At 41.2% G+C, this 24,041-nt stretch overlaps 1 protein-coding gene across 1 annotated transcript in view; it reads right to left on the reverse strand.

Annotated features, from left to right (window-relative positions):
- mms22l (MMS22-like, DNA repair protein) overlaps window positions 1-15,765 on the reverse strand; it is a 130,673-nt gene extending 114,908 nt beyond the window's left edge. Inside the window, exons 1-6 of the mRNA XM_080193342.1 lie at window positions 15,734-15,765; window positions 13,107-13,286; window positions 11,448-11,573; window positions 6,711-6,763; window positions 3,239-3,326; window positions 1,922-2,099 (exon numbers count right to left, since the gene is read on the reverse strand). Of these exons, the coding sequence (XP_080049468.1) occupies window positions 1,922-2,099; window positions 3,239-3,326; window positions 6,711-6,763; window positions 11,448-11,573; window positions 13,107-13,282 (621 nt within the window). The 5' untranslated portion in view covers window positions 13,283-13,286; window positions 15,734-15,765. The remainder of the gene's footprint in view (window positions 1-1,921; window positions 2,100-3,238; window positions 3,327-6,710; window positions 6,764-11,447; window positions 11,574-13,106; window positions 13,287-15,733) is intronic.
- Between the last annotated feature and the right edge of the window lie 8,276 nt (window positions 15,766-24,041).

Raw genomic sequence — 24,041 nt, forward strand, 5'->3', positions numbered from 1 at the left:
ATTCCAGTCAGTTGGAACTACATCGCCATTCCTTCACTGTCACTAGGCCAAAAACCTGAAAGCCCCTCCCCATCAGTACTATGGGTGCAGTGATGTATCTACACCACTTGGATTGCAGTGGTTAAAGAAGATATCTCACCACCACCTTTTCAAGGGTAATTAAGGGTGGGCAACACTTATTGGCAAATCAGCATCCCACGGAAGAATGAAAACTCATGCAATGACGTCCTGGGGCTAATAACATCCCATCACTTTGCTCACGATCGGGAGTAGACTAAAAGGAGAGTAGATGGCAGACCGTATTTGAGTGAGCAGGACACATCTTGGCAATTTTCACCTTATACATATATATTCTCCTGTGCTGTCCATGATGTTGAACTCAAGGTCTTGCAAGAACACAGATGTCATACCACAGTCTGAGGTCACGTACCAACCAACTCAAGAACAGCCTCTTCCCCACTGCCATCAGACTTTTGATGGACCTACCTTGTAGTAAGTTGAGCTTTCTCTGCACCCTAGCTATGGGTGTAATATTACATCTGCACTCTTTCCTTTCCTTCTCTATGAACAGTATGCTTTGTCTGTATAGCGTGCAAGAAACAATATATTTCACTATATACCAATACATGTGACAATAATAAATCAAACATAGCATTGGTTCCCAACCTTTTGTATGTCAAAGGACACCCCTAGATTTAGAAAAAATATCGTGAGGCACATCTCCTATTTTCCCTGAACTGCCCTCTTGCAAAGCACTTTTTAGGGCAATTTCCAGCTTGTGTTCGCTGTCCAACAGAGTGGCGACACTGGTGGAAAATCTGGAGGGAATCGGGAAAAGTGGGTTCCCGTGTTTTACTATGCATGAGTGGATGCCAGAATTCTGATTTCCACAATAATAAGACTGAGCACTGGTAGCTTCTGTTCTGGCCATCGCTAATCCTAGCCACTGACTTGGGAAAATATAAACTACATAGTATAAACGTAAACTCTATATGAAGTAACCTTGATTTCCTTAAAAGCCACAGTTCACGAATAATTTTTCCAGTTCATTCAAAATTTTTGAAACAGTCAAGGCATGAATGTTGATTGTTTTGCTTCACACGTGCTGCCTGATTATCTGAGATTTTCCAGCAGTTTTTCAAATGTCAGAGTTCCAGCATCTGCAGTATTTTGCTTTTGTGTTAATATTTTTCAGTACTATTGCCCCAGGCAAAAAAAAGTATGAGAAAAAAGCAGTAACATCATTAAAACAGAAAGAGGAGAAAGCTAATGTATAGTACAGAAGTCTCAGCATAACGTTAATCTCATATCTTGGCACGAGCTGAATATAACTACAGATACAAGTTAATTTTAACATTATGATTTTCAGAACAGCATACACCATTTTTTACCCCTCTCTCTGTCTTCTCCTGGGGTTCTGCGCCCTATTTGAGTTTTCACTTTCTGTGCGGGCGCATGGGGCCTTTGTTTTCAGTTCCAAGTCCCGTTGGTCAATGCGCGTGGACCTGACCAACATAAAAAATCTAAACTGCGCATGTACAGCTCTTTCCCATGTGTGGGAGGTCTGAGGTCCAGTGGGTCTTAGAGATTGCAACCACAGAGCTGAAGAAGAAGGTTAGCTCTAGTTTAATGACATGAATTTTTAATCATTTTGAACCTTCTTTACATGACACACTGGTGGGGAGGGGGGGGTCTTCGCAGCACACTGGTTGGAAATGACTGCCACAGAGCAGGGCCAAGATGTAAGTAATCAACAGAAAATCTCTAGAATTAAGGGCTCTGCATTATTTAGACGTGTGTATACTTGGAGATGCCACAGAGTGTTATGCTTTCAATTCATTCCTGTTGTCATTACTGTACAAACCTACTAACAAGACGCTTGGATCGAAACAGAGTCTTATTTATAAAACGTGACACAAACCTTTCCCTGGTTCTGTATCGAGAGGTTAGCCAGGACATTGCTGGAAAGTTCTCGGAGCTGGCCAATGAAGAGAGTAAGTGCGTGCAGCTCCCCGACTAATACAGAAGGCAGCTGGGCTTCCAGTTCCTCATACGGATGAACAGGTTCTTCACTTAATCCTCTGGAAGACTCTAGATATCTGTGCAGTAATGAAAAAATATATTTAAAGAAATTATTTCTTCTGTATTTATTTTTGCCGTATAAATAAGAGTATTATTTCCACATGAGCAAAGGACATGTAAATCGTCAGTGCTTCCTGGTCCCTGCCCCTCGCAACAAATCCTCCTGGTTAAGTATAATAAAAATGCGTCGCAGCCCCACCCTCAGGAAAACACCCTTTCTAAACCGTTTTCACTTTCTGATACCAATAATTATGTGGGTTCTCGGAGTGAGATTACCAGTTTGCCCTGTGTGATCTCAAGATGAATATAAAAGATCCCATGGCACTACTTTGAAAAAAAGCAGGGGAGTTCACCCAGTTGATCTGGACAATATTTGTCCACCAACCAACATCACAAGAACAGGTTACTGTCTTATTATCTGTGAGTGGAAGCTTGTTGAGTGCAAAATGGCTGCCATGTTTGCAACACTCCAACAGTGACTACAATTCCAAGTGCTTCATTGGCTGTAAACCGCCATGTAATGTCCGGTGGTCAGGTAAGATGCGATACAAATGTTTCTTTCTTTCACTCCATCAAAAATATTGTAGGCATGGAACCAGGCACTAGGATCACACCAACGTGGAGAGAACATAGTATGATGACAGACTAAAAAAAAACGAACTATATTGAACTGATGTGATTGAGCAGAGATTTAAATGAAGTTTTCAAAATTAATTAAGAGGAAAAATGATGAAATAATAATGTTCTTACTTTGACCTCTGGATCACTAACAAGGAGGTTTAATTTTGGATCAACACTCAAAAGCATTAAACGGGAGGTTTGGAAACACATTTTTTTCCACAATAGGTGTCATTAGGATATGGAATGCTTTATCAAGTTATGGAAACCAAGTCAATCAAAATAGTTAAGAGATACAAAAGGGGTACAGGAAATTGGGATTAGCTTTGACAGAGAAATCTAGCTTCAGGACAGATTCAATGACTAGCTGCTGTGGTGAATTCTAAGGATTCGACAAAGACTATTTAAAATTGGTAAGTGAAATCATTCAAGCTCTAATCCTTTCACAAGTAAATATTCTCCAAATCAGTTTACCCAATCTTTATTATAACCTTTAAAATATTCTTAATCAATGATGCAAATGGATTGGCGAGATTACCTGAAAATAAATACTTTGACGTACTGGAGGAAGTTAACACACTCCTGTCTGATTTCATCTGCTTCAACATATATGCTGTTAGCATGTCCTGCATTTTTTTAAAAGAAAAAGTAAATGAGTGTCACATCAAGTTGCCTACAATCCACAATATCCTGATGAGCTGGAAGCTTGCGCTACCAAGTAGACCTGTTGAACTTTAACCTGGTGTTGTGAGACTTCTTACTATTCCAATGAGAACAGAGTTGATTGATGTATTGACTGAGAATTCCCCGTCAAATCAGTGGTTAGGCGAACAACATATGCCATTGTTTACGTGTAAATGAAGCAGCAAATTCAGTTGCGGGGCAGATACACAGTTAAACTCAAGGGTGGAATTCTCCCATTTTGAGAATAAGTGTGGTTAGAGGCAGCTCTGGCAGCTCCTATCCCACTGACCAGAACGGTAGGATCCCGTGCCAGATTCAGCACTCGGAACCTCATTAATTATGGAGAGTTTCCCTCCAACTCTCCTGGTGACAGCTGTTTGGTCCGCTCACCCTCGGCTGACAGGTTTGTACGTCCCAGCACCATATTTAAATACCTGTCTAGCACACACGTATCACTCTCTATAGCCCACCTGTCTTCAGCAGACCCCCCAACGTGTCAGGAATCCAGAGGGAAAAGACCAGCAGGCTCAACAAGAAAGCAGAACCAGCTTTCAGTGCAAAGGACCTGGAGGCCCTTATTCAGGGAGTGTGGACCTGTTGACATGTCCTCTACTCCAGGGATAGCTTAAAGAAACACAAAAACTTCACCTCTCGAGCCTGGGAGGCCACTGCCTGGATGTCACTGCGGCTCTCAAAGTGCCATCCAGTACAGGAAGTCTTCCCTCCAATATCAAACTCTCAGCATGGCATCATTTATGCAAACAGCTACTCTTTTCATGGATCTCACACATCCATTAGCAGGGGTCATATGTCAACACTTACTCTCTCGACAAGAAACTCACTTCATCACCATCCCATTGTCTTGTTGCTCCAACTCCAATCTCTGTCCCTCCGGATAGGGCACACCACACACAAGGGACATTCTTTAGTCTCCATACCGGCCAAACTCATGCACAACAAACATGAGCGATCCCAGATCGGAGAAGGGATGGCAGAGATCATCGGCCTCACTGAGTTAAGGAGGCTGCTGCAGAGCTTGCCGGTGAGGGTCAGGATCACTCCCATGGCAACACACAACAACCTAGTACGGATCTCAGCTCCATCACCCAATCCTGCAATTCACACTGAGTGCAATGTACTCTGAATTAGCTTCAGCCCATCCACTAAAACTATCCTTTCATCTTTGGCAAAGTCCAGCAGACTGCGACTAGCTAGGCAATTCAGCAGCTCTGGAGCACATCTGAGGATGAGGGGGCTCATAAAGAACTGTCACAGGGTCAGATGACCTTGGGAGAGATTGAGGAGTACTTTGAGTGGGCACAAAGAGCTCCCAAAAGTGATCCCACCCTCCCATCCCTGACACCACCAGGCTACCTGCCTGGCCTGGGTCTCCCTGCCATGGATTTCTCTTTTTGTGACACTATAATCTTGCACTTTTAACAATTTTCCAAGCAGAAAAAGGGCAAGGCGAGGTTAAATTTAACTAGGAGCAGATGCTGGTGGAAGTCCTGGTACAGAAAAATATAGTCCAGTATTTATTCCCAGGGCTTGGAAAACAAAATCGAATACATTGAATTGCATTTAAAGATGCCTTCCTGTAAGCTTGCCTGTTTAAATATCACTGTGGCACATTTATCATTAAAAGACCAGAAAACAAATTGATTCCCATCTCATTCATTTTTTCGGACAAAACATAAATGAATGTAGGAGGACCAGGCACCACCCTGTCCACCTGATCCATCTGCAAATCCCCACCGGCTACCCACTTAGAAACAGGCAATTCCCAGGTTTTCATGGCATCCTCTTGAACCAGATATAGTAGGTTCCTTGACTATACTCGTCAGGATCCTACTATATATATTTTAATAAAGAGCTCTGTTCCAAACTTGATGTGAACATTTTAATCACTACTGCTTATGCAGAGCCTGGATCTATCTGCAGTCTGACTCAGATGTGAGACAGCAAATTTTCCTGAGACTGCCCCCTCTCCCCAGCTGCTCAACTACATGAGGACAGGAAATGACATCCACACCTCATTGACTGTATGCAGACAAGACCCCAGAAATAGGTTCCCTGCCAGATTCAGCCCAACGTCTTTGGGCTGACATTGGATAGGATTTTCCAGCCATGCTTGCCCCAAGGCCAGAAGATCCCACTCAAGGCCAACAAGCCTTTGCATGGTCCATGTCCTGCCCGCTGTGATTCCTGTGGGTGGGCGGGAGAGAAAAATTGCACCCATCATCTTCATGATGTTCATTCTGCATTGCTCCAGTGTGTCAGTCACATTTTCCTGTGCCATAATTTCCTGTGCAGTTAAGTGCAGCCAAAGTTACCTTGTAGTTTGATATAGTTTGCATAGCTAACTAGGTTAGCTAGAAGTAGAACAGCTAGCCAACTCAACTCAACTATCTCACCAGTCAATTCAATAATCACCATTTGCCAAACAGGGATATGTTCTGCTGCTTGCAGTTATCTAATATAACAAAGCTAAACAAAAACAATTGCTCCTCTAGTAAAAGAGCAACTACAGCCCTAAACAGCATCTGGCTTTTAAGAGAAAATAATAGTCTGTACTTCCAGATTTCCAGACAGAACTTAAAGGGAAATAGTAATGTCTGGAAAAATACCCTCAAAGCGAACTGTTTCCCCTATTTATTTTTGCCACTGCTTCCCATTTGGAGCTGTTAAGACAAATTCATTTCATTTTGAACACTTATGGCCAGCAGAGAAATTATATTTTCTTCCAAACACTAGAAGATAATTTGAACTGAGTTGGAAATCAAAGAGATAGTGGCCAACCAGTCTTGTCCTCTTTTCCGCCTTCCCTAATGTGTTAAGTATCAAAGATTCAGAGTGACGTCCCCAATGAAAGATTAACAATTGTGGCACTGCAGATTTGTCAAGTAATAAGCAACAATCACAACACATCCACACAGATAAATTACACGCAGCTTCCACTGAAAACAAAGAAGTGGCAACCATTAAAACAAAATGAAGCTGCGTGCCAGAGGAAGAATGCTGTGCAATGAGCAAATCAATGATCAGTAATAAAACAGACAATGTTAACGTTCCAGGAGTAAATTAGTGAAACGTGAATCTATTAGAAACCTGACTCAGTCTTTCCACTGCGATTCGCTGGTAATAAATCAATCCTGCCCTCACACTTGTATATTCATACAAGTATTGATATTTTCATACTTGGCTCAAACTAGTAAGGTCGGCTACTAAATACAAAGGAGTGATCGCTTAACTGGACACCAGTGACAAACATGTTTCATCAATCAGTCAGGAAGAGAAAAGAAACATTCAATCAGTTGTATACTTGCCAAAATCACATGAACCAGTCTGTGCCAAGCTTTCTAAACGGCTGATCTGTTGCCTGAAAAAGAACAAATGTAGATTGCTTTAAATTAAGTCTCCTTTGTGTTCGTGTTTCAAAAATCATTTGTGATCAGTTTAGTTGAAGGCCAGGTACAAATACTAATACGCACAACTGGATTACAAAAGGTTTGGCTTGCTGAATTATTTACGCAAATGAAATTTCAGGCAAGGACAATAAACTAATACACAGACCAGGATTATAATCATCTTCATGTGCTCAATTTAACAAAAAGAAATTAAAATACTCAATACAAATTTTACAAATACAGTATGTTTCATGCCCAATTTTTCCTGTGATTCTGATTTAGAACAAAGCCCAATTGTTAGTGGGAAATGCCAAATACAAGTTGTTGTCGACCCATCTCCACCCACCTAAACTGTACCTTGTTTCGAAAATCACAAGGATCCAGGAAAATTATCCTTTCTTTAACACTTAGCACGCACGCTTATACTTGACATATAAACCCACACTTGTGTTTGGACATGGGCAACTAGACTCTAAGATTTCACATTTCAGGTGAAAATTTGGCTACCGCACAGGGCTATCCGCTTTTACGAATGCTGGAAAACCTCAGCACGTCTGACAGCATCTGCGGAGCGAGGAACAGTGTTAAAGTTTTGAGTTGTATGACTCTTCTTCAGAGCTGACACAAGAGAAAACTGCGATGGATTACTCATAGCATAGAAGTAAAAGGTCAGTGATAGGCAGGAGCTAGGAGAGATTACAACAAAGGTATGTAGGGCACAAGACAGTGGCAATGTTAATGGCAGTGTGAAGGACTATGGCAGGTGCTAAAAGTGGCATGCATGTGTTAATGGGGAAGCAGAAGTCAGTGCTCAGCAAAAGCAAAACTTAAGAACGAATGACAGATGACCCAGTAGAGGAAGATGGAGTTTACATTGGAATAAAAAACATTTTTGGATTTAAAAAAAGAGTCAAAGTGGAGAAAAAAGACCACAGTCTAAAGTTGTTGAACTCAATGTTGAGTGCCGAAGGTTGTAACATGTCTAATCAGATGATGAGGTGCTGCTCCTCCAGTTTGCATTGAGCATCACTAGAACATTGTGACAGGCCAAGAATGGGCATGTGGACACGAGAGGAAAATGCTGGGTTCAAATGGCAAGCAATAGGAAGGTTGAAATCATGCTTGCGGACTGAGCAAAAAAGTTCTGCAAAGTGGTCACACAGTCTACTTTTAGCCTCCCCAGGTTAGAGGAGACTGCAATGGGAGCAACAAATTAGACCAAATTGAAGGAGGTGCAAGTGAAATGCTGCTTAACCTGAAAGGAGTATTTGGGGCCTTGAATGCTGAGATGGAAGTAAAGGGGCAGGTGTTGCACCTTCTGCGATTACACAGGAAGGTGGCGTGGGAGGAGATGAGGAATTGGCAGTGATGGAGGAGTGGACCAGCATGTCATGGAGGGAGCAGTCCATGCGGTGTTGACGGAGAAGTCGGGGGGGTTGGAAAATGAGTTTCATGGTGGCATCATGCTGGAGTTGCCATAGGATGATGGGGTGAAATGTAAGGACAAGGGGGACCCTTATCAGGGCTCTAGCAGGAGGGCAAACGGTGAGGACAGAGGTACAGAAAGTGGGTCAAACCCAAATAAATGCCTGTCAACCACAGAGTGGGGGGGGACCTCGACTGAGGAAAAAGGCAGACATAAGTGCCATTTCCAACCTGAACATATTCACTGCTCTAATCATGTGTGACAAGTTTCTGTCCCTCCTCTGGAGCTTAAGGTTCAGCTCACTCAATTTTGCATTTACGACAAAGTTACGCCAAGTGTAGCAACCACGCTTTATCTGACAGCTCACTTTACATCTTTTCTAATTTAAGCCCGTTTAAAGTTTATTTATTAGTCACAAGTAAAGCTTACATTAACACTGCAATGAAGCTACTGAGAAATTCCCCTAGTCACCACAGTCCAGCACCTAACCAGCATGTCTTTCAGAATGTGGGAGGAAACCTGAGCACCTGAAGGAAACCCACGCAGGCACAGGGAGAACTCCACACAGGGAGTGACTGGGAATCGAGCCTGGGTCCCTGGTGCTGTGAAGCAGCAATGCTAACCACTGCCGCCCCCACAGGTGACATTTCCTCGACTTAACCACCTCCTGTCTGCATGAAGGATTAGCTCACCATAGATGGCATCAAGCTCATGGAGTAACAGTTTGAACAAATGTTGTTGCAGAGCGCTGGCGCAAATTGAGATGACGATCTTGTAATTACAATGACGCTACTCGCTACTGCTTGTTGGTGGTGATAATTGATCAGCTCTGATTTATTACTGTCACGTGCATTGGGATACAGTGAAAAGTATTGTTTCTTGTGCGCAACACAGACAAAACATTCCATTCAGACTAAACTGAGAAACATTGAAGATAGGAGCAGGAGGAGGCTACTTGGCCCTTCAAGCCTGCTCTGCCATTCATTACGATCACAGCTAACCAACTAACTCAATAGCCTAATCCTGCTTTTTCCCCATAACTTTTGATCACGTTCACCTCAAGTGCTATATCCAGCCACCTCTTCAATACATTCAACGTCTTGGCATCAACTACTTCCTGTGGTAATGAATTCCACAGGCTCACCACTTTTTGGATGAAGAAGTATCTCCTCGTCTCCATCTTAAATGGTCTACTCTGAATCCTCAGACAGTGCACAGAGTAGAAGGAAAGGGGAGGGTGCAGAATGTAGTGTTGCAGTTACCAATAAAGTGAAGAGAAAGATCTGCTTAATATATGACAGGACCATTCAAAAGTCTGATGGCAGCAGGGAAGAAGCTGTCCTTGGGTTGGGGGAATTCACTTATGCAAAGTGCAACAAAGCCTGCATTGATACCCAGCATTGGCGATGCACCATCAGTTGTGATTGAAACCAGTTTCTTGATCAGAATGCTTTCCTTAGTCATATACCATTTAAATTGTAGGTACCTTGGCTCCCTGTCCTCTCTTTGAGTAGCAAAAAAGTGAGGAAGTCCCCCTTCGTTGTTGCATCTTTAACGCCACATGAACAAAAACAATCAACTGGGCCATATCCATCATATCCACTGGCTCATCAAACAGCGTTGAGAAATATTCACGGCCTGATAGGTCTTGGTGTATTTGCTGAGACACATCTTGCACAACAATTCTACTCTTGTGGTTACTGTTAAAGTACCAAGCAGCATGCTCTTGGTAGCTGTGTTAATTTTACCTTTGTTTTTAAAACTTTTGTACAAGATGTTGTCTGCCGCAACATCAAAGCCTCCGTGATAAACTGTTTTGCCAGCATATGGCTAACGTGAAAAGATGCTTCTTTACTGGCCTTGAAAAGAGTGACTGCTGAACTTACAACATTCCCTTTAACTTCCCAACTTTCTTTATCCAAATGGCGCTGTTTAAAGGTAAACTTTCGTGAAATTTTGCATGCATTGTCTGGATGCCATTCCAAATTACCTCTTTTATTCAAGGCTACACTCTCTTGTTGGCAAATGAGACAAACAGTCATGCCTTTGACATTCATAAAAAGAAATACACTTTCCCATTGCTAGTGGAAATGGTGGGTTTTTGCCCTCGCAAAGGTCCCTGGTTCCTCGTTCATCATTTTGTCTTCATCCAGCTTAGTCCACATTTTTGTGCCTATGATTCAACAGTCTATGAGTTGATTCACTTGGCATCATGAGAAAAATGAGTTTCATGCATTTTGGGCATGGTTCATCAGTCAATGAGTTGATTCACTCATCATCGCAAGAAACCCAATTCCCGCGCATTCCTGGCAGCAGTTTGGCAGCTAAAGACAATTGACTTTGAGACTCCAGGATCAACCTATTGACTGTGATTGACTATTTGGAGATCACTGCCGTAGATTGTGCTAATGTGTAACTCTATCACATACAGTGTGCTGAATCTGCTTACAGAAGCAATTGGTGCCACAGAGCTTAATAAAATACCAAAGGTAAGGCCTTAAACTTGTAATAGATATATGAAATGTCACATTTATAATCTTGCAAATAGTATGAATTTCCTGTTCACAAAACCTTACTTCCTGTCACCATTTTGTGTAATATTTATGAAGGAATGGTCCATCTGAAGTTATAAACATCTTTCAGGTCAATCCTTGTCCTTGCTGGCCTAAGTTGGTACCCAGTCCAACAATGTCTCAGTTTAAAATTCTTTTTTTTTCAGATCCTTCCATGGCCCAACTCCATCCTATCGCTATTATCATCTCCAGCCTGACAGGCTTCTGAGATCTCTGCGCTGTTCTAATTCATGCATTTTCCCCCCTCCAAATTTAATTATTCTCCTTAGTCTGTTGTGCTTAGCAGCCTAGGTTCGCTTGTAAGCCTAGCACCAGGTTCTTGAATCAACTGTTCTATTTGGAACTCAGTCATGGCAGAAGATTCCTAGAAGGATAGTAGAAATACTTGAGGAATGCCCTCAAAGTATCAATACCCTACAAGCGTTCAAACATCCCTACTCATGGCATTACATCTGAGTCAGGTGAGCCATGAGCAACACCACATTTTTCATGGGCATTAATCAACAGAGTGCACAATGCGTCCAATGGCAATATTGCATTCAAAACTATTTACTGGAAAAATAGTTCATGTTTAGGATAACAGGAATACAACACAGAAACTAGCAAATCAATCTTACAAAAATTATTAAATCACAATTGTAATTGAAGTACTCATACCTCAGTAAGCCAAACAGAAGTTTGGGAGATTCGACAAGTGCCATTTCAGTCACCCACTGAAAACCAAAAATGTCCACTGTGTCAGCTTCGTAACCGGTGGGAGAAGGATCCAATCTTAGGAGCAATCTTAAAATACACAATGAGCAAATAGTATCAATGTAATCATAACTTCCAAACAAATCACAGGAATCTAAGTTGGGCATTAAATTATTTTGAAATTTCAAAGCCTCACCCCTAAAGTTCAGAGAATGCAGCTAACAGTCGACAAACACACGTCTAGGTAACAGCAGTTTTAAATTCAAAATAAAACTCTGATCAGTAAAATGTAGGTTTGTGCCCAGTATGACAAATCTTAACGAGCCTTAAACAGGACTGCAAGGTTAATCATTACCTTGAGTACCCTGGGTGGTAATCTATTGGAGAGGATCACCTATCTATTGGAGAACAACCCAGTTTTTTACTGCACTGATTTCAAAATGGGTGAGTTCTACAGTAGACTACAACATGTTACCACCCAGGGAGTCACAATGATAATTAACCCTAATGAACTCTGACTGAAAAACCAAGCAGCTTTACATAATTTTTTAAAAAGTGTTTGCTATTTTGATTGAGGAAATTAATCCCACCTGTAATTCAAATACATTATTGCACAAGAAAATTAAGCACTGAAATGTCTTTGTACATATTGATGCCAAATTCGAAGCATATGGAAAATACCAAAAATTAATTGAAGAGAGTTTGAACAGTTTAGGCCTATACTCTCTAGATTTAGAAGAATGAGGGGGAGATCAAATTATGGTATATAAGATGATGAAATGAAAGGTACAGATAAAGTAGATGTGGAGTGGATGCTTCTGCTGGTGGGGCATTCTAGGATGAGGGGTCATAGTCTTAGGATAAGGAGTGGCAAATTTAAAACAGAGTTGAAGAGAAACTAGTTCTCCCAAAGGGTTGTGTATCTGTGGAATTTGCTACCCCAAAGGGCAGTGGTTGCTGGGACTGTGAGTACTTAAGGAGGAGTTAGACAGATTTTTAATTGGTAATGAGTTGAAGGGTTAAGGGGAGAAGGCAGGAAAATAGGGATGTGAAGCATATCAGACGTAATCAAATGGCGGAGCAGGCCCGATGGGCCAAATAGCTTAATTCTGCTCCTTTACCTTATGAACTTATGAATAATACTTACTCTCAGAACAAAACAGATAATTTATCAAGTTCTTTTTGGGCACCATATAAACTTTGCCAGTAAAACTAAATTGATGCCAAAAAATTGAAACATGTCATGTGATAAACTGCTTTCTAATTTCACTCCTAAATGGCTTAGTTCTAATTTTACAATTATTCATTCTTGCTCTACCAAAGAACAGTTTCTTGGTATCTATCCAATCAAGTGCTCTCCTGATTTTAAATATGTCAATTTTATTACTCCTCGACCTTCCAAACTCAGCAGGACACAACCTAGGTTTTCCATCCTGTTTTCATAATTTAAACTTTTAATCCCTGTCATAATTCTAGTGAACCTGCACCATACCTACTCCAAGATAAAATATATTTCCTGAGATGCATTACTCAAACTGTATTCCAGACTACGGAGAGTTAAATCTGAGTTTTGAATCTCTACCCAACAGAAATGTAACACAATACAGTTCACATTTTACCCACCGGTTAAGGGATCCACTTGTCAGATAGCCATCAGCAGAGAAGGATTTACCCCCATCCCGTTGGCCCAAGATGCAGGAGAAACAAGGAGGTCTGCAGCACTCCATATCTGTGTCCATCATTTCGATCACATATGGAGAGACAGGAGGAGTTAGAGATCCCCCAAAGTTATCATCCATTTTCCTAGAAAACACATTGTAGATGAATTCCATTATTAACTGTTTTACCTGCCAGTTAGCACACTGCCAACATTTTGCTACAAAGCCATAGAAAGATCACTGATGTCACACATACATACTTATTCTTGAAATACATTGCGAGGAAATAACATAATTTAGGCATTTGAGCGTTGGACTGTATTATTCTGGATTGAACATCATTGGTTATGGCTGTAGAGGGCAATTCGTAAGTGGTAATCTCTTCTACATCTGAGCATTAGTCCAATATCAACTTATGTTTCTCCCTTTTCCACCATCTGGTCACGTCTTTTGCCTTCCACTTGCACACCCTTCCAGACTGTTTGTCTCTGGGTACTCTGGTCAGCAGGAGGAATTCCCATTATCAATTCCAAACCCAGTCGTGCTTGCAGACATTCTTCTCCTGATGTTTCCCGTCCTGCCTGCCCTGGTAGGGGTGTGTGTGTGTCTTGCTGGGAGATGCCTATGCTTTTTCGGAAGCAACAGAGGTGGAAGCTACTTAGCCACTTTTCTCAGCTTGCATAAGTTGTCCATGCCTTGCTGCTGCAAAGGAAAGTGCTGCTCCTTCATCAGGTAAGTGAGATTTCAGTTCAAAAACAGGGTATATAAAGACACAAACTCAATTTACAAAATAATAGTTGCAATGTGAGTCCTTACAGGTAATCAAGTCTTAAAGGTACAGACAATGCGAGTGGAGAGAGCGTTAAGCACAGGTTAAAGAGATGTGTATTGTCTCCAGACAGGACTGTTAGTGAGATCTTGTAAGCCCAAACAAGTCATGGGGATTACATATAGTGTGACATGAACCCAAGATCCCGGTTGAGGCCATCCTCATGTGTGCGGAACTTGGCTATCAGTCTCTGCTCAGCGACTCTGTGCTGTTGTGTGTCATGAAGGCCGCCTTGGAGAGTGCTTACCCGAAGATCAGAGGCCGAATGCCTGTGACCGCTGAAATGTTCCCCAAAAGGAAAAGAACAGTCTTGCCTGGTGATTGTCGAGCAATGTTCGTTCATCCGTTGTAGCTTCTGCATGGTCTCCCCAATGTACCAGGCCCTGGGGCATCCTTTCTTGCAGCGTATCAGGTCGACAACAGTTATCTATTTGGTACACTGCAGGAAAGGATGCCCTGAGGCCTGGTACATAAGGGAGACCACGTAGACACTATGACAACAGATGAATGAACACTGCTCGACAATCACCAGGCAAGAGTGTTCCCTTCCTGTTGGGGAACACTTCAGCAATCACGGGCATTCGGCCTCTGATCTTGGGGTAAGCGTTCTCTAAGGCGGCCTTCACGACACACAACAGTGCAGAGTCGCTGAGCAGAAACTGATAGCTAAGTTCCACACACGATGATGGCCTCAACTGGGATCCTGGGTTCATGTCACACTATCTGTAATCCCACGACTTTCCTGGGCTTGCAAAATCTCACTAACAGTCCTGTCTGGAGACAATACCCATCTCTTTAACCTGTGCTTAACCCTCTTTCCGCTCACATTGTCTGTATCTTTAAGGCTTGATTACTTGTAAAGACTCGCATTCCAACCATTACTTTGTAAATTGAGTTTGTGTCTATATATGCCCTGTTTGTGAACAGAACTCCCACTTACCTGACGAAGGAGCAGCGCTCCGAAAGCTAGTGGCTTTTGCTAGCAAATAAACCTTTTGGACTTTAACTTGGTGTTACGAAACTTCTTACTGTGTTTACTCCAGTCCAAGACCAGCATCTCCACATCATCCCTACATATACGACCTGTGCTTATGATCTGTACCTCTATCTTTATGTATGATCAACTGTGCTAACTCTGACTAGCATCTGTACATATTATCAGTATCTCTATATCAGTGCCTCAATCTATATAAAAGGTCTTTCTTGATATGAGCTGCATCAGTATCTCATCTTTTGTCTACATGGTCAGCCCATCTGTCTGCTCAGTGCCTCTCTCAGCCTTTGTTTATCTGACAGGCCCTGTGTAAATGATCAGCCTGGGTCTAAATGACCAGCCCATCTAAATGACCAGCCCCTGTCTAAGTGACCAGCTGGGATCTAAACGACCAGTCTGTATTTAGGTGACAGCACTTATCTATGTGCTTTGTTGAGTTGGTCCAAACTTGATGGATCATATGGCCTCCTTCTGCACTGTAGGTAGGGATTGTATCATTCTAAGTGATCAGCCCCGTCTAAGCATTTAGGCCCTAAGTAATCAGCTCCTGTCCAAGTGACCAGTTCCTATCGAAGTAGCCAGCCTAAGTGGTCAGCCCCTGTCTAGGTCACCAGTTCCTATCTAAGTAAGCAGCCACTGTCTAAGTGACCAGTTCCGATCTAAGTAACCAGCCCCTGTTTTAAGTGACCATCCCGTCTAAGTGACCAGCTCCTGTTTATATGATAGGTGCTGGTGTCTGAGCCCCAGCCCCCGTGTCTATGAGCTGTACCTCTGTGTCTGCTCTTCCTCCTTTACGTTCTCTGCTTGTTTCTTTTCCTGCTTCCCGCGTTGGGGTGACGCATGCGCACACTCTCCGCTAGCGATTGGTCCGTGCCACTGGTCAGCGGCCCTGTGATTGGTCCAGAATTTATGAATCATCGGAGGTTCTTGCTCCGGCTCCCCCAGTTCAGGGAGCGTCTCTAAAATTCCACACCGTGTATAAAGCGAAAAGTTATAATTCCCATTAAAAACAAGACAAAAGCTCAGGTGGACTCGGAGATGAACTGATAGTAAAGTTTATGTGTTTAAAGGGTTTAATGTGGGTACATGAAAGATAATTATTGGTTAAAGTATTCTGACTTTAGCACTTGCCCTTTTGCAGCACGATCCCTAAACTGAGAAACCCAAAGGCTCAGAAGCAAACTCACTTCAGTCACTTTTCACATTAATGCATGAAATGCGATCTAATTATCTCGTTCAGAAATGGTGCATAATATTTTTTTAAGTAGCCCATCGAAGGAGGCGTACTACTAACAGGCTCCAAAGACGCTCAGCTTTGCAGAACAAATTATTCTGCATTAATCACCCAGAACAGAATCATTGGTCTTGCTGGATCTGTAACTAGCTGATCAATACATGAGAAACAAAAGTGTATATCTTTTATGACTTTAAAAGAAAGATTAAATAGGGTGATGCCATCCACAATTTGTAATTGCATTTTCTCGTTAAAAACTGAAAACGTGTCTTCTCGGAAATAATATATAACATGTCGAAGCCAGATGTAATCCGAATCTCTGAAATTGTGCATTTACACATTTTCTGAAATCGGGCTGCTAAACTTTTTCGGTTCACATTTCAATCACTCTCCTCTCCTCTTGTGACAATGATGCACTGCAGTGCTGCTGAATTATGAGCGTTGGCTTTTAACCCAGAAGAATTTCCACAATTCGTATTTTTTTCTCTCTCTGAAACTGGGGAGCAAAATGATTTAAATAAAGTGTTTTTCAGTTTGCCTGGCTCCGCATGAGAAGCTGCCAGTCACTTGCTCCGTGCTGGGGTTCTCTCTGTCTGTGTGTGTGTGTTCTTGTCTAATTAAAAAACAGTACATCACAGTTAAATAAAATTGCACCCAGGATAACCCATATTTCCATATGCAGATTTATCGGCACTGACAGCCCTCTCTCCCTCTCTCTTATTGTGTCTGCATTCCCCTCCTTATTAAAAAAAACTGAGGCACAGAGAGAAAGAGAAATCTGATGCAGCCTCTCTCATTCTACCGAAAAAAAGAATGCTTCTCCTTTAATATCCACAATGTTATTTCTCTCTCTCTCCCTGGATGTCCTGCCAGCCGGCGGTTTGAGGAAATCAGCCGGGACTTTTTCAGATTTGCAATGAGCAAACAACATTCCGTATTTTCTTGGTTCTTGTCGCCGAAGGAAATGGCACAGAGATTTGAGACTGAGGGAATGAGAGAGGGGAAGAGAGTTCTCCAGAGGGGGAATATATTTTTGTTAGTATTGATAATATTTTATCTGACAACTGAGAGCATTTGGTGAATATGCTGTTATGTGCGGTCAAGTGGACTCTGCCCCTGTCTCTGGGCTTTACAGAAGATCCGCAGAAATAAATCTCAACCTTATGTGGAACTGAGGTAAGAGGTACTGTATGACCTAATATATATTTAAGGCCTTATTTAGATTTGCAATGACTGATTTTTTTTTCTTTACATTTATGAAATACTTTAGGGAGAAAGGGTCGTTAGGTGATGCATTTTGCTAACAACATCTAAGAGAAAATAAACGTATAATTTCTTCACTAAGTAACTAAATGTTTGTGTTGTTTTAAGGAAAACATTACTGGCTGAATACTCTAATATATTATCAACGTGCCACTTCACAATTTTTATTTTATACAAGCTTATCTGAATCTATTGTTTACTTTGCAGTGTCATATTATTATCATAAAGTGATTCATTATATTATGCAAAGCAGAATTATTTTGGTAACCATTGTTCACAAAAGTAAAAATGATTTTAAAAATCAACATTAAGTTGATTGAAATAAAAAAGGCACATACAAAAGATATAGAAACTGAGTGGATATGCAAAGAAATAAGACAATTATCTTTAATTTTTACAATGCATCCCAAAATTGCTCTTTGTGCCAACAGAGAGAGAAAAATTGCAGCACCCATTAGAATTTCTAATTTTACAACACAGCACTGACAAATAAGCTCACTCGGTGAATTATTCACATCTTTAATTTGCTCACTTAATGACAGTGTTCTGTAATCAGAGTGCAGAGGCTGCTTTACATGCATTATGTATGATGTGTGATACTTAATGCAGGACATTATGGAGCTCTTAGTGATTCAGTAATTAGTTTTCCATAAGGCAATACTTGGATGCTAAACTGCTGGAACACATATTTCAAACAGTATATGGTGTAACTAATGAAATTGCATCTTCCTGGATAGTCCATTGAGACTTGCAGCCAGCTTGTGCTGTATCCAAAAGCATTATCAGGTTGTGGTTATTTCAACTGAAATCACAGGGACTTTGGATGTCTTGCTATGCAGTTTAATGCTGCTTTACCAAATAAATTTTGTGTATCTTGTGAATATGCATCATCCTAAGGTTCCAACTAGATTGTCCACAGCTAATGTGATTCCAAGTAAATTTGTTTTCCTGCTGTTCACGATCAATTTTGCGTGACAAGGAAATCAGACTTGGTATTTACCATTCCTGTAAACGATAGAGTATCATTTACAGAATTTAATCAACAGCATGACAACAACTGCATTACGTGCTGCGCTTGGAAATACTTTTTACCTTTTAAGAGTTCTGCTGTCCACAGTGCAGACCACACCACAAATGTCTGCTTTATCTTCAAGTTTTTTTTCAGCCACTGATTCTGACAGGCCCAGGTGGACAAAATAAGGTGAATGCTCAACTTCCACTGACCCGTCATCTTATTCATATAATAATAATGATGGCGTTCACCAGGCTGCAGAGATACAACCAAGTGAGATCTAGCAAAATTTGGCCCAAAGCTTCTCTGATTGCCAACAAATTTGCTGAGGAACTTCCTCATCCCGGAATCAAAGTGCACAGTGGCACAGTGATTAGCATTGCCACCTCACAGTGCCAAGGATCCGGGTTCAATTCCCGACTTGGGTCACTGTCTGTGCGGAGTCTGCACATTCGTTCTGTGTCTGCATGGGTTTCCTCCCACAGTCCGAAAGACATGCTGGTTAGGTGCATTGGCCATGCTAAATTCTCCCACAGTGTTACTGTGAAAATCTCCTAGTTGCCATACTCCCGAAGTGTGGCAACTAGGGAATTTTCACAGTAACTTTATTGCACTGTTAATGTAAGCCTATTTGTGACACTAATAAATAAACTTAAAAAAGCCGCAAAGCTCTGTTCTACGCATTTGAATTGGTTATTTTCTTTAACGTTCTTGTAGATCTTTCATTAGTTTTAATTGAAAATATCAAAGGAGATGAAGTAAAATGCATGGTTCTAGACCTTTTACAATTTCTAGAAAGAATTTATGTAAAAATACTTGAGAAAAGAATATCAATCTTTAACACAATAATTCTAATGCTCTTACTATTGTACCAAATGAAGTGTACTGAGTACAAACAAAATAGTACAGTGGATTAAAGTTTAAACTCCTTGACAGTGTGCTCCCTGTTCTTGCATTTTGTGAACTGAGAACAGAAGTATGCTAATAACATTTCCTTGAATTGACAGAAGTTTGCAAATAAGATTTATTTGAAATATCCCCATGCATTTATCTGCCTAAGGGAGTGAGTCTAAAATACAGACAAAAAGGCACAACTTAAGTTATTGTCAAAGCCTGTGATTCAGAGACCATCAACTTCAGAGGTAGAGATACCAATTTCATATAAATAACACTGCCTGAAAATAATAAAAACACAGTGGTAAAGTTGTCAAGATTTTGAAAGTTTTACAATGTTCAAAATGTTATTACGTGCGCTAGGATCTACATATATTCACACGCAGGGTCCTATCCTTGGCAGACAAAGAAGGTTGTTCACACATTGTCTCTTTTTCAACTAAACAAAAGCTTTGGGGACATCCACTTCCTGGTTCATTCCCCATGGCAATGCTTTGACCACTCTGGGTTGACGTACCTGGCTTGAATTTAAACAGAAGTTTGGCAGTTAACTGTTCGCTGGGAGAGGGTTGGCCCACTCAAGGACAGAGGATGGAATCTATGTGTGGAGCCAGAGGAAATGGACGAGGTATTAAATGAGTATTTTGCATCAGTATTCACCAAAGATAAGGGCTTGGTGGATGATGAATCTGGAAAAGGCTGTGTAGATAGTTTGAGTTATGCTGACATCAAAAAGGAGGAGCTTTAGGGGTCTTGAGAAACATTAAGGTAGACAAGTCCTCAGGGCCTGATGGGATATACCCCAAATACTGAAAAAAGCAATGGAGGAAATTGCTGGGGCCTTGAGAGAAATCTTTGTATCCTCACTGGCCACGGGGAGGTCCCAGAGGATTGGAGAATAGCCAATGTTGTTCCTTTGTTGAAGAAGGCTAGCAAGAATAATCCAGGTAATTACAGGCCGGTGAGCCTGACATCAGTGGTAGGGAGATTATTGGAGAGGATTCTTTGAGACAGGACTTACTCCCACTTGGAAACAAGTGGACATATTAGCAAGAACCAACATGGATTTGTGAAGGGCAGGTTGTGTCTCATTAACTTGATCGTATTTTTTGAGGAAGTGACCAGGATGATTGATGAGGGCAGGGCAGTGGATGTTGTCTACGTGGACTTCAGTAAGGTCTTTAACAAAGACCCTCATGGCAGACTGGTGCAGAAGGTGAAGTTGCATGGGATCAGAGGTGAGCTAGCAAGGTGGATACAAAACTGGCTCAGTCAAAGAAGACAGAGGGTCGCAGTGGAAGGATGCATTTCTGAATGAACAGCTGTGACAAGTGGCGTTCCTCAGAGATCATTGCTGGGACATTTGATGTTTGTAATATATATAAATGATTTGAAGGAAAGTGTAACTGATTTGATTAGTAAAGTTTGTGGGTGACACAAAGGTTGGTGGATTTGTGGATAATGATGAGGACCATCAGAGTATACAGCAGGACATAGATCAGTTGGAGACTTGGGCAGAGAGATAGCAGATGGAGTTTGACCTGGACGAATGTGAGGTAATGCATTTTGGAAAGTCTAAAATAGATAGAAAATGTACAGTAAATGGTAGAACCCTTAAGAGTATTGATAGGCAAAGGGATCTGGGTGTATAGGTATATAGGTCACTGAAAGGCAATGCAGGTGGAGAAGACAGTCAAGAAGGCATACGGCATGCTTGCTTCATTAGCCAGGGCTTTGAGTTTAAAAATTGGTAAGTCGTGTTGCAGCTTTATAGAACCTTAGTTCGGCTACACACAGAATACAGTGTTCAATTCTGGTTGCCACACTACCAGAAGGATGTGGAGGCTTTGGAGAGGATATAGAAAAGACTTACCAGGATGTTGCATGGTGTGGGAGGGCATTAGCTATGAGGAGAGATTGGAGAAACTTGGTTTGTTCTCACTAGAACAACAGAGGTTGAGGGGTGACCTGATAGAACTCTACAAGATTATGAGGGGCATGGACAGGGTGGATAGTCAGAAGTTTTTTCCCAGGTGGAAGAGTCAGTATTAGGGGTCATAGGTTTATGGTGTGAGGGGCAAGGTTTAGAGGAGCTGTATGAAGCAAGTTTTTTTACACAGTGGGTGGCGGGTGCCTGGAACTCGCTGCCGGGGGAGGTAGTGGAAGCAGGTATGATCGTGACATTCAAGGAGCGTCTTGACAAATACATGAATAGGATAAGAATAGAGGGATACGGTCCCTGGAAGGGTACAGGGTTCTAGTTCAGTTGGGCAGCATGGTCGTTGCAGGCTTGGAGGGCCGAAAGGCTTGTTCCTTTGCTGTAATTTTCTTTGTTCTTTGGTGTATTCTCCATGGCAATGCGTCTACCAATTAGAGTCCAATTGCCAATCAGTTTGTCAGTGCCACATTGGTATTGACACTGGAGTAGCAGTCCAGAGATCCAGGGTATTGCTGTGGGGACTTGGATTTGAATCCTACCACAGCAGATGGTGACATTTAAATTCAATAAATATCTGGAATTTGAAGTTTTATAATGACCATGAAATTAACTTTATTATTTTTACACTTTTCATTTTTGACATTTGTCAAAGGATGTAAAGGATGTTCAAAATGACAACAGAATTTCAGTAATAAAATGCTGATTGTCACATTAGATGAAATTTCACGGACTGATATTATTTCAAAGGATGATTTTTTTTGACATTTTACATCCTGATCTTGTCTTTCATTTAAGACATACCATATGCAGAAGAAAACTCCACTTTGTGTTGTGTCAAATTCACAATTCATATCACAATTGTCATAAAAACCAAATGGTTCATTAATGTACTTTAAGGAAGGAAATCTGTCATCCTACATGTGACTGCATGCCCCCAGCAATGTGGTTGTTTTAAATGGCTTAAGAAGTTACTCAGGGCAATTAGCGATTGGCAAATGATGCTTACCCAGTCAGTGATACACATATTCTATGAACGAATTTTTATAAAAGACTCTGTTCTCATGCAGCATAAATTGTTGTTCTCTTTACTGTTGGTATTCTGTCCTGATGAGTGCACAATGAAAAGCTTTGACAACATGTCTCTTTTTCAGCAATATTCAGTCTTATCAAATGACTATTTAAAAACAGTATATATTAATGCTAAGCTAGAAAAGAACAGTTGGAATTTGACACAACACAATATGGAGTTTTCTTCTGCGTATGGCATGTCCTAAATGAAAGACAAGATCAAGATGTAAAATGTCGAAAAAAATCATCATTTGAAATAATATCAGTCTGTGAAATTTGATCTAATGTGACAATTGGCATTTTATTAATGAAATTCTGTTGTCATTTTTAACATCCTTCACATCCTTTGACAAATGTCAAAAATGAAAAGTATAAAAATAATAAAGTTAATTTTTGTATTTGCCCACTATTGCTCCAGAGTAAACCTGGGAATTCTTCAGATGTAGTTTACTCAAAGTACATACTACTTGACATGACCTGAATCGACCTCAATTTTTGGATTATGTTTAATTCATCCAGATCTGGTAGGCTCCTGCTGTAGGCCACCCCACCCCAGAAACAGGAGTGGTGATGGTTCCTAGCTATGGAGCTTTCTAACTACTGTTGAACTACAGCAGCCAGAATTCCTCCAGTCCTAAGAATGCTGTCTGGCACCACGAAGGAAAAGCTGCTTGCTTCCTTCTCCTTCCCAATTTTTGTTTCTCTGGCCCTCTCAGATTATCCTATTTAATAATCTAAGAAAGAGTGATCACCCCTCAAAATGAGTTTCTGCATAGCATCGGTAGAGGTAAGTATGGTACAAGGATGAGTCATGTCCCACTCCTATTTCATTTGCGTTACTGTCTATACATGGACACCTATGAAATCCTTTGGCAATGTAAAAAAGGAAGAGAACCTGCATTACAGCTTTCCTTTCATTTTCCCTCTGCTTTGCACCCAGAAAATAAATATCCCTTGGGTGCAAAGGAGAGGAAATCAGTCCTAATAACATGGCAATTACATCAAATTACCCAATAATCCTAGATGGTATGAAGGAAAATATCTGTACACTTTGCTGTGCTTAATGCATTATTGATTATGATAAGTTAGATGTAAAACTCTTGGTCAGAGTCAGCTTAGATCCAATTATTTTATCTAACGTCTCTCTAACATCAAATTCTACCAGCACAATTTACCAGGCCCCGATATTTACCAGGGCCAAGGAAGCAAATCACAGTTAGGGAACTGGAGGGAGGGAATCCTGTCTAATTCAGTAGTAGGCATTCGTTATCATTTCTTACTCCTTATCCATCCAATGGTCGGTCAGTTTGACACATTAGTTCGTGCTGGGCAGAAAATATAATTGCAGATCATTAGGAAAGATCGCAGGGCAGAAGTGGGAGATTGAACCAATAATTAGAAGGGAGGATTACACTGAGAAGGGAGAGAAGTCCAGGGACAGAAAATTCAGGATCATTGATTTGGAGGGATGCTTACAGGTGAAGATTTGCTTGAAGAGCTAAGGGTGGGAGGGGGGGACCATTTCTGGCTCACAATTAGTGCTATAAAAGAAAGTGAATTGCTTGACTTGGCTACTTACCTCTCCGTTTAATTGCTGGGTCCCCTAAACTTTGGGAAAACAGGTTCAGGACATCCAGCTCAAGTTAGGCTCTAAAGTGCACTGTGGA

Source organism: Carcharhinus amblyrhynchos, chromosome 7 (assembly GCF_965287045.1).
Source record: "Carcharhinus amblyrhynchos chromosome 7, sCarAmb.v2.hapA, whole genome shotgun sequence".
NCBI classification, from domain to species: Eukaryota; Metazoa; Chordata; class Chondrichthyes; order Carcharhiniformes; family Carcharhinidae; genus Carcharhinus; species Carcharhinus amblyrhynchos.